General features: G+C 41.1%; 1 protein-coding gene across 4 annotated transcripts in view; it reads right to left on the bottom strand.

Moving 5' to 3' along the window:
• Positions 1-12284, bottom strand: part of pitpnm3 (PITPNM family member 3) — a 116887-nt gene extending 104603 nt beyond the window's left edge. For 2 of the 4 annotated variants that reach the window (XM_032508779.1, XM_032508785.1), the window contains exon 1: positions 11770-12284. In XM_032508779.1, the coding sequence (XP_032364670.1) occupies positions 11770-11794 (25 nt within the window). In that variant the 5' untranslated portion in view covers positions 11795-12284. The remainder of the gene's footprint in view (positions 1-11769) is intronic. The other 2 variants (XM_032508792.1, XM_032508774.1) reach the window with 2 other exon arrangements.

Below are 12284 nucleotides of genomic sequence, written 5' to 3'. Positions count from 1 at the left end.
TGCTGAAAGATTTATAATTGAACTCATCCCTCTTTCCATCTTCTCCATTACACATCTTTTCCTCTACCCCTCTGATAAAAAAGCATACTAAGAAGATAACATTGGCCCTCAGCCTGCACAACTGCCTCCAGCTGTACAGCAAATGAGTTCAAAATGTATCTAAACCCCACTTTTTAACTAAGTTCAACTCAAGTATACTCAAGTATACTACAGTAATTAAGCAAACATTACAAATAAAAACAAAATCAAGTCTATACAAATGGTAGTTTTAAGAGGATATTTAAAGGTGTTTCTTTCTTTAACATAAGGTGTCTAGAGGGGACAAGTCTGATCATCTAAGGGTTCATCATGCAGCTGGCTGTAATTGCAGTTTAATTAATCGCAGGTGGCTTTCAGAGAAGACACATCTCACAGGATATACAGTATGCATGAGCTTTTTCTTCATAATTGTATTTGCATCTCCAAGTGGCATACATGTTATTAAAAGTGTGGTTATTCCTTTAACTAAAGTGAAAATATTATATATAAGTATAACTACCTAAAAATTGTACTGATGCACAGAAGTGTTAAAAAGGGATAGTCAACAATAATTGCATATTTGAAGAATCCCTTGAGTAGACGTTTAAGACACATGCTTCATGTATGCATGAATAATTTATTCACTAAGTCTGTTTCATTGCATTTTGATTTAATCGATACACTAACTTTTCCACCAATGCCAAACATAAAAACTGTTTTGCAATATCCTTTTGAATTTCTGACATTTCCACTCCAGTTTTTTATGCAACGGAAAATGCACATAAAAATGTGTGGATGGAAATGCACAAATAACGTCATGCCAATGGGGGAGCAACATCAGAAAACACTCACAGAGAGAGAGAGAGAGCATATTTTGCTGTTCCCAGTAGTTTGGAGGACTGGTTAGTATTGTGATAATAATTATAATAATTATATATAATGTTAAATGAGTCTGTGCGTCTGTGCACAATACACTGGCTGCAAATCAACATTGCCCAGTTTGAGGCCTTGATTAAACAAGTGAAGAAGTTGAATTAAGACTTTCTGAAGTTTAAAAAGGAGTGTGAAGCGAAGTCAGACTTCTGCCAATTCTTTGGAGGTTGGCTGGAGTTGATGGCCATCAACAAAAATGCTGTAGTCTCAGAAGGAGATGGAAACTGGAACCTACACGTAGCTACTATAGAGGATTATATGTCAATCTTTGCAGAATGTGACTGCATAAACTACCTTTGTCATGGCTCATGGTATCTTGAAGAAATCAAGGTGCTAGAGTTCACACATCCTGAGCACTGTCGGCGCTTCTCTATAGGCCAGTGGGCTGTGCAGTATCCCCCTGGCTGGTTCTGGGCTGTGAGAGGTGACATGAAGGTCTAGTAGACCATTCAACGAGTCTCAACTGGTCCTGGAGGTCACTATGTAGCAGGAGCCACACATAATGCATAATGCAACACTGTAGCAGAGTTTGAGCTCTTGTTCCATGAGATTGTGATGATCACAGATATCCTCAACTTTCTCACCAACAACCACACTTTGAAACAGACAGAATCCCATCTCCAGCATGCACTGAGCACCACTCGCCGCTTTACATTCAACGAAAATGTTTTAAAGCTGCTAGACTTTGTGCTAGAGCGGCAGAATCCATTTTCATTGACAGTCAATGTGTCTGTTCCACTGAACAATCTGCTCACCAAGCAGGCGGTTGACTGAGGTGTCGCTCTTTGCTTGCTGAACTGTCTCCAAAATGGGAAGCATGTCTACTGCTGATACAGGCCGGAGGTTAGTAAGAGTATGGACATTGCTAAGGAGCGGGGCATGAGTATCCGGCAGATACTTTCTCATGATGTGTTTTCAGCATCTTCCCCGTTTGATGGTGATCGTCCAGCTCATGTCAACAAGTCAAAACTTGTCAGTGAGATTGAGCCTTGACTTGATCTCACCCAATGGAATCCTGAGTCTACTTATGCCAGATTCCTACATCAAGATGTCCCTGAAAGAAGGGTAGCGCATGTGGCGTACAGACTCAACAACAGGCATCAACATCATTGGCATGAACAGACACACACATCCCTCAGCAACTTGACAGGTTCTGGGCATCTCAGGCGAAAAAGCAGAATCTCCAACTGTTAGCTCGGGATATGGTGTGCAATCGAGCCAGTGGCAATGCTACGTTCATTGTCAGCTCTCTTGTCATAGACGATGAGGTGCTATCAGCAAAGGCAGCTGGGGGCAAAGAGATCCCAGACCTTTTGAACTGGATTGAGGAGGTTGATGACAAGTTGCTGGTGCATGTTGAGTGGGCTGTTTGTGTGAAGCAGTGCAAGAGAGTTTTCATAGTCTCCAATGACACAGACACCTTTGCATTGCTTCTACACTACAGCCCATACTTCCAAGAACTCGGAATGAAGAAGATCTGTCAGCAGTATGGCACTGGTGAGAGGCAGCGAATGCTTCCACTCCATGAAGCAGTCTCTCGTCTTGAAGCGCCACTGTCAAAGACAGTGATTAAAGCACATATTCTGACTGGAGATGACTGTATAAGCAATGTGGGGACTAAACATGCTGCTATGGCTTCTGAATCAGTCCTATACTTAGCCAAAATTGGAGAGGCAGACACCTTGACAGAGCAAGATGCAGCGTTGGCTGAGAAGTACTTGGTGCAGGTCTGGGCTGGGAGCAGGTCAACTACAACGGCTAAGACATTTGATGACTTCAGGGTAGAAATCTACACCAGTGGAAGTGCTGGAATTGATGCTCTCCCACTTGAAACAGTCAAGGACCCCAAAGCAAGACTACAGCCAATGGAACATGGAAGGAAGGAGCACTTTGGCACACTCCTGCCATCAAAAGTCTTTACCACCAAGTCTGCTCACAGAATGTAAGTGTGCCGGCAAGTGTGACAATCACTGATGTGGCTGTTGTGCTGCTGTAGTTTCATGCACTGTATTCTGCCATAGAGAAATGGAAAAATCCTCCTGTAACAACCCCTCCCACTAACATGTATGCACACATACAGTGCCCTTTGAGAGAACTTAGACTATACTACACTTTTAGTTATTTTGGTACGATGTAATTTGTATCACTTTTATTGCTACATAGTTTTATTTGCCCCCAATTGTTTTACTGTATATCACCCAATTAAAAAACAAGTTCAAAGGGGATGTTTCTTCTCTTCCTGTCTTCATGTCTTAATCAAGTTATTGAAAATAATGTTGACAGTAGCTATGTTTCCATCCACCCGTCTTTATCCAAATTAAGTGATATCAAATGAAAAATGCCAGACTGAAATGAAAACAGTAAAATTTGATGGAATTTCATGAATATCAACTCAATGGAAATACGTTTGGTCTCATCAGATTTTATCCAGATCGATATACGGCTTATGCGATAAACGCTGATGGAAACGTTATTTGCCTAATAAATAATGAATTGCGATTACGTTTTAGGTCATTTTATGGTTGCAACCCGCCACAAAACAGAGGAGAAGAAGTTTTTGTTTATTTCCGCCCAGTATTTACGCTCTGTTAGCACACACAAGTTAGTGGGTCCCTAGACATTAAAAATCACAGAGGTGCTCTTCTGTCATAGTGCCATAATTTACGTAATGATTAATCAAATATGGCCGCCATAGGATAATGATGAAAACCCAACATATTGTTTCTGAACGTATAGTATACACATGTAATACCTCCATTTAGACTCATAATGTTATGTAGAATTGATTTCTGATATTGTTATGACCATATTGGGTGATTTTTTATCTTAAAAGGTCATGGTCAAGGTAATTTCCCTATAAGACCTTGGCCATAACTTGGCCATTGTTAGGAATAAAAAACAGATGCAATAAAACTAATTCTCCCAAATCTGACATTTAACATTCATTGCTAATACGCACTATGACGGACGAGCACCTCTGTGATTTTTCATGTCTAGGGACCCACTAACTCAGTTCAGTGGAGAAATTCCCCCAACACCTAATTGTGAACTGGTCTACAGGCCAGGTACTGGATTATGTAGGGGATCCCCCAATTGTTGTTTTTTCAAAATTTAAAAATGTCTTAGCACGAATCCAACATATTATTAGCATGGTTGCAGCTGTTGCCGTGGTCCTGCTACATGTCTTGCGATGCCCAGTTACATCCTACTATGCTCTGCAGTGCCCTGCTACATCCTGCTACGTCCTGCTGTGCCCTGTAATGCCACACAGTCCCCTGCTATGCCATGAACTACTACAAACTATTATTTCTAGTTACTCTTCCACTATCTTTTACTGTGACTGTTATTGCCACTATTCATTTCAACCCCAACCGGCCCCGCCAGACACCGCCTACCAAGAGCCTGGGTCTGTCTGAGGTTTCTTCCTAAAAGGGAGTTTTCCAGCGCCACTGTCACACTAGTTGCTTGCACTATTTGCTTGCTCTTGGGGGAATTAAGAACTGTTGGGTCCTTGTAAATTATAGAGTGTGTTAAAGGCCTACTCTATCTGTAAAGTGTCTTGAGATAACTCTTGTTATGAATTGAGACTATAAATAAAATTGAGTTGAACTGAATTGAAATATAAATCATCCTATTTGTGAAAAAACAGTGACAATGGTTTACTGGCCTATAGCTATTCACAGATACACCAATACCAATAGGACCTCACATAGGAGGAATCTGCTTTGGATCAGTTGCTACCATCCTAGAGGAATTTCTTCATGCCGGAGATTTATCTCTCATTGCCCTCTCTCCTCTCCAACCCAGATGGTCTGTAAGCTAAGCGAGTGCCAATCTCCTTATTTTGTAATTAGCAGCATTTCATATCCACGGAAGTCTAAGCAACTAACAGCATCCAAAAGAGCTATGCCGGATCATATGTGATGGCAACGGCTGCCGTCACGCAGAAAGGAAGTGCAGCCTGCCTCTCTGATGATGCAAACCACTGAGTGACAAATGGACAGAGTGTGATATCTACCACACAAACTGGAAATAATGTTTTTCTTCACCGAGAAAGGTGAGGGAATGAGAAGTGCCTCTAATTCTTGTTTTTAACATGCAACATGCCCCAGTAGAGATGAAAATACCACAGACCTGAATAGTTGATACTGTCCGGAAATATCGACAGAGAAGAAAAAAGACTGTTCAAGTCCTGCCACAGTGAATATTATGTGGTTCACAAAAGGTAAACAATAAAAGAAAGTCTGCCTAGGGCTATTTCTGTCAGCTAGAAATAACTCTATGACTCAAACAAACCTAATTTCAGCACAAAGTTATAATCAATCTTTACAGCCAATGAGAGACACTGAGGAGATTGATCTCTCCTCAAAAATTGTCAAATCAGTCACAGATTTACCTTCCAGACATTATCCTCATGGATGCTACTTATCTGCACTGCAGCTATGCAGATAAGAGCTTGCATGGACTGTTAATAGACTGCTACACTACAACTAGGCAATACTTACTGTTACTAAGCCTGCACACTCTCCCTTTCTGTCTTTGCAACTATGACCACATATGGAATGTGTTTCTATACCGACCGACCACATGCCAACATTAACCCATTCTTACACTGATGGCAGAGGCTGACGTGTGTCATCTGTCTGGAGGAGCCGGGGATCAAACTGATTACTAGACGACCGCTCTAAGGCATGAGCTATGCTGCCTCACAGCCAATGAGACATACATAGTGCTATTATTACTACTAATATTATTACTAGTCACAGTTCTATTATCTTTATTTTTACTATAATTGCCACTGTTCATCATACCAACTGCTATAATTGCAATGAATCATATTTCTTTATATCTGTACATCTGTGTCCCAACCGGCAGCGACAGATGGCCGCCCTTTAAGAGTCAGGGTCTCAGGGTCTGAGGTTTCTGCCTGTTTAAAGGAACTTTTTCCTTGCCACTGTCGTACCTGTGCTTACTCGTAGGGGAAATTGTTTGGGTCTCTAGATTATAGTGTAGTCAAAACCTACTCTACCTGTAAAGTGTCCCGAGATAAATCCTCCTATGATTTGATACTACAATTATAACTGAATTGACCTGAATCGTATGTCCAGCTTGAGGAAACTTAGATGTCAATAACACAGAGAGTTAAACAGCCAAAACAATAGCAAGACAAAGTTTGGCTTAATAAAATAACGACATGTTTAAAACCGCAAGCGTTATGTTTTGTGGTTTACATATGAGGACAGAAACTGCTTCTGTGGGTTGTATTTTCTGCCACTGCTTGGGGTGCTCATTTATGAAACGCTTCTATGGGTTATATTAAAATTAATTTTGAGGACTTTATTCTATGTGAGTCCAGAGTGAACGATAAAGCGGTGGGCCATAAAACCATTCCAATGAAGGCAACTTTTGTAGGCTTATTTTTGTGCCTGTCGAAAGAAACAATGGTTAACTACAACAGGACTTTTACTGCTAATAGTATTTGTTTTATTAAGCTCTTCTGTATAGTTCTATGAATTAAGGCTGCATTTAATGATTATTTTTAATTATTGATCAATCTGGTGATAATTTTACAACAATTTGTCTTGTGATTGACTCTTCAACTCAATGCTCTCTAACAGGTGCTTCCAATCAATCAATGTAAATTAGCCAAAATGGTGAGAACCTACCTAAAACATTGACTCCAAACTAGTTGACTTTAAACTTAATGTGTTTGCCAACAGTCTAGAATGAAAGATCTGAATGAGTGTGCCTTTAAAAAGCATTTTTAGAAAAAAAGCTCTTTTCAGCCTACCACAATGTACAGAGACACCAGTGTGACGTCAAGACGTTTGGCCGTGACAAACAACAAGTAGACTGTTGCCCGGCTCCAGGTAAGACAGTCCCCTGCCACCGCCTTGTTTTCGCCCTCAAACAGCAGCGGACCAGCTGCTGTGTGCATTGTGAAATGCTGCTTCCCAACACAGGACCAGTTCTTGCCCATGAAAAACGCCTATTCAATTTAAATTAGCACTGTTTTGTATGATCACATATATAACAGGGGTCACTGGCTGAATTCATCAGCAAACACCTCTGTAAAATTCAGAGAACACTGTAGTGCTGCTTGTTGAGCAGGCTGTCTGGGGGCCATTTGCCAGGACGACAACCCAACACACAGCAAGCTGTTGCAGTATCATACCGTGTATATAACTCAAACAGATTTGGGCAATCACTGACGGTGTCAAAGTGATATTTTGCAGAAAATGTGACAGCATTATATTCCTTATAAAGAAACAACATGACAATTGATTCAATAGTAAAATACTGCCAAATGGTTAGCATTTACAATTCACCTTTACAGAGAAACAAGAGGCAAAAAAAAAGAGAGAGACTGTTTATCAGCATCCTTCAGCTCTATTTTTAGCTTGATGCTGAATCTCAACAGCACAGCAGGTTGGCTACCCATTTATTTTATTTGGACAGCAAATGAAAAACACCCCTTCAGACTGATCCAATTTGGTCAAATATGAAATAGCCACAATGATCAGAGGTGCGTTACCTCACAACGAGCACTGGAATGGTTCTTGAAGTCTTAGGGAAGACAAACAGTAAGGCGCAGTTAGAATCTGGCAAGGGAGGATGACGAAGATGACATAGGGTTATTAGAAAAGCAAAAGTTCTAAGTGAGATTTGGCAGCAGAAGACCTATCTGGCTTCAAGCTGCAGCTTATGCAATGGGGTTGAAGTCGCTTCAAGGAGAAAGAAACAACCACATGACTAAAGAGTCTATGGTTAGAATTTAATTGTGGGTCCCATCAAAAGATGCACTGTCTATGTCCTCATCAGCTCCTCGGTGGCCAATGAAAAGTCTGACATGGTAGCAGGTGTGAAATTGATTGAATAAGAATAGAGCCCAGCTGGGACTGAGCATCTGTATTTCCCTATAAAAAGTCAAATTAAACAACATTTTGTAGAGGGGCTGATAGCCAATTGGTAAAATTGAAAGTGTATTCACTAAGAGTCTACAGCCATGTTTGCAGGTCTGTGAGGTTGTACTACAGTAGGCACAGTGGGGCTTTGAGCTAAGTGCTACTATCAGCATGCTAACACGCTCCCATTGGTAATGTTTACATCTTAGTTTAGCGTGCTATCATGCAAAAAGTACATATGAGGCTGAAAGGAATTCATTTGACAGGTATTTTGTCATAAACCGAAGTGTTGGAAAAATGTAAATATTGTCCAGATACTGATGCTAGATGAAACCTTAAAGCTATTTGGGACATGAATGTGTGCATGAAATGTCAAGACATTTTTTATAAAACCACATTTTTTAACCTCATGATGGCGCTAGAGCGATAACCAGGGGATCACCAAAGTCAATAAGGTACATCATTTTGGAACCAGGAATATTTGTACTTCATTCCAATCCATCAAGAAATTTCATAAATTAAAATATTGACCAAGTTATTATAGCTTTATTTTGGGGACTGAAGCTTTCCTCAGCACATATTCACATTCCTAATTCCTTATTACTCTGCTTTTTCAGTACATGGAATAATTAAAACTCTCTTCTGTTTTAATTGGAAGTGACTCTGCCTATTATTTATTGTTTCTGCAGAAGCTGAGAAACAGAACTGCAAACTACAAAGCCTATTTGATTGTCCATAAATGCTGGTTGCGATACTTTAATGATGAAATGCTATACATACAGCACTCATATTATCCTTGCTTTTTATATATAATAATATTTAAATAATAATTTAGAAGTGTAGAATTCCTTGCAGGCCTCTTATAATTGAAAAAGACAAAGATACGATCTAAGCACATAAGTGAAAGTTGTTAAAATTAAAATGTCTGCCCTGTCAATGTTGGCAGGACTTTGAAGAACAATATTTCTATGAGAACTGCTCTACTTCACAAGTTATGCTGGGAACTGAGGTCAAGAAATATATAATAAAAACAGATACACCGGATACTTGAGATATGAATATACTACAAGTAAACCCCCACATACTGCACATTGCTTCATTTCATTCTGCCACTGGCATGCTGGTTTATTGCAGGGTTCACATGATTTTATAGAGCTGGGCTGAAACGATGTAAGGTTGCAGAAGTTCCATTAGCGAGTGAATTTTAGGGTGAGGCTTAATGCAATACAATTAAGATTAACTGGGGAAGACCTCGAGTGTCAGCTGTTGAGGGAAAACAATGTTTTTCCATCCATTCAAAGACTCTAATTTGGGTTGCCTGAGTAGCTCACTCGACTGAGCACACGCCCATATACAGCGGTTTACTCTTCAACGCAGTGGCCACAGGTTTGATTCTGCCATGCGGCTCTTTAATGCATGTCATTCCCCCTCTTTCTCCCTCATGTCTTCAGCTGTATAAATAAAAGCCTAAAATGCCCCAAAAAATGATCTTAAAAATTAATTTAATGTAACAAAATATTGGGGACCTCTGAGGCTGCACCTGCCATTTTTATATGAACATGCAAACAAACTTTTTACCAGCAGTGACCGAAACATCTGTTGTTACCTCGGTTTGCTATGTTTATATGTATTCCATTTCTTATTTGGATTATAAGCAGGGTCTTTTATTACGCGTTTTATTGATTTATGCCTCATGTTAAATCTGCTGTGCTGCCAGTCCTCCAGTGTGTAAATCCTTTTTGTTGTATTTCAATGTTGATGTTTTAAATAGGATCAAAATAAATTGATACAACAAATCAGAGATATCAACTTTTTCATCTTTTTTCATACACATTATTCTTTCTTATCAAAAACCTGGCACCTACCTTACCCACAATGCAATTACACCGCCAACAGATTTGCATGTGTTATGCTGTAGCGGCTAATGTAGCCCCATACTGCTAGGCTCAAGCAGAGAGGAGGAGCAGGCTATAGAGGTCTGGTAAGCTCCCTTCTTTCTAACTCCACACCCCCAGATTATTTTTTTTATTTTAAAATGTGTAGTCTTCAGCCCGACCAATGCTGACTCAAGTGACATATCTTAAAGACAATTTATCAGTTGTCACACAGATCCTTCAGGAGCATAAACAGATTTACACACCTTTTCCCACATACAGGTAAGCAGTAGTTCTCTAGCCTGGTCCTACCAGACTCTGGTCCATTAGCCTGGTCCTACCAGACTCTGGTCCATTAGCCTGGTCCTACTAGACTCTGGTCCATCAGCCTGGTCCCAGCAGACTCTGGTACATTAGCCTGGTCCTACCAGATTCTGGTACTTTAGCCTGGTCCTAGCAGAATCTGGTACTTGAGCATGGTCCTAATGTACCTTTGTAGGAATAATTCACTCAATGAAAGCAGCTGCATTGAAGACTGGGAACCAGCAGATACAGAAACTACATTCTATATAAATTGAAGGAACCTAAGTGGAGATTTATTGGGTTAATGCAACTCCTGATCTCAGCCCCGGCACTCAGTTTGAATCAGCCTTAAAAATTCAAGTATTTTATTCTTATTATTTTTAGAGACTTTGCACTTTGTATGTCACTGCACCCTCGTATTTAGTACGGTTATTACATTAAATCCGAGGCAGCTATATTTCAAAGCCCAAACCACACTGAATAAAATCCCCTCTGTATTGTGACACGTTTTGTCTCTACTGAGAGTAGGAATGCTCTGATATCTTATTGATCCCTGCAGGGAAATTCTCTCTCCGCCCTCGCCTCACGGAAAAGGTCAGGGGAGAAACGTAGAGAACAGCAAGCCTGAAGCTGGAAGAGGTGCAATAACTTGCTCAAAGGCTCTTTAGCAGAGCAGCGATGCAAGACAGCACAAGGAAATAAACCAAGGACTTTTGGCTGAAGAAAAGCCTCTGTTGTTACAATGCCACCCTGCTACCACCAGCATCATATTCAGGTGTTTTCATTAACTTCACACTAGAACCTGTGAGTTGTTACTGTAAGGCACACAATATTGTTCTTACTGTTCAAAGGCTAAAAATCGCCATAAAATAATGCTCATTCATAGAAAGAGGAGATTTTAACAAGACAATACAACCTCATAAAGCACTGCATTTTTTGCATCTAAATTACCATTATGCAAACAGGTGCCATTTTTGAGCAGCATATCTTTTTAATTGGCAACAATAAAGCTTTTATGCCACAAATGTCAGGTCTTCAGAGGCCTCGCTGATGCTGTCCTGTCATTACTGCCCCACATACCTCATATCCAAGTTAACCATAAAAACACCTATTATTAATGCAGTGAACTACTCTGTATATCATTCGTTTTCACTTCTCCTGGTTTACCTTTTATTTCCAGATGTATTATTAAATGATGCTAGGATTGAATAGGATAGATTGCCGTGTCCTGTGTCTATTTTCCTGACCATGCCCTGGATTTCAGCGGAAGTTTCTTTTTACTAGCATATTCTCGCATCCTTAATTTATGGCTGTTCCCAAAAATAGTGTCACACCCATACGGTATTTACAGGATCCCAGAGTTACATACTAGGCTAATAGCTGTGCTCGCAGAAACGGGTCTTATATTCTCATATAGTGACCCGTTTCTTCTAAACTCTCAAACATTTTTTTGTCTACTTGACCCTGCAGCGTCACAGAATCTGACGGGTCACATATTTGGTTATTACACTGCTACGGACACAGGGCAGACTGAAAGACAGACAAGTAAAAGGGTAGACAGGCTGGACAGTCAAAACCGAGGTGTTTGACGCCCGGTCCGTTTTAAAACCGTCGCACATTCCTACAGATTGCCTCCATCCGTGCAGCACGCGGCTGTGCGCGCCAACATCCAGCAGCAGCACGATACGCGGGGGTCTACCTGTTAGCACGAGACTATGAACGTAGGGTCCCCTTACCTTTTCCTATCGTCTCCTTTGACATTGTGTCCTCTCCCGTGTGTCTCCGTCTCTCTGCGGACACTCAGTAAAGTCGTCACGTCAGTCGGCGCGGAAACGTTTCGTCGAAGAGTTGATTTTAATAGCGGCTCTTCCTCCGTCCCTCTCCTGCCTGCTGTCTACCTTCACGCCTGCCAGACTGGCACGGGGAGCTGCAGCTGCCGTGTCGGTGTCCTCTCACTGAGGCAAGGGGAGGGGAAAAAGACAAACTAAAAAGATCTGCAGCCGTGTTCTCATTCACCTGTGTCAAGTCTCTCGGAGCATCGACCCGCGCATGCCGCAGACATCCTTTTGGTGTTTGTCTTATGACTTGGCTCACATGTCATGCACACCCAGCTCTCTGTTCTCGCTCTACCGCTAACATCAGCCAGAGTTTCTCCAAACCGGACCCGGGTCTGCCGCTCGACTGCCTCCAGCGGTGCGCGCACGTCCGCGGCTTCTGAAGGGCGTCCGTTCTCCTCGTCACCGTTTTTATG

This window comes from Etheostoma spectabile, chromosome 3 (assembly GCF_008692095.1).
Source record: "Etheostoma spectabile isolate EspeVRDwgs_2016 chromosome 3, UIUC_Espe_1.0, whole genome shotgun sequence".
NCBI lineage: Eukaryota > Metazoa > Chordata > Actinopteri > Perciformes > Percidae > Etheostoma > Etheostoma spectabile.
Note: the sequence above shows the minus strand (reverse complement) of the source record. Positions and strands in the feature narration are given on the sequence as shown.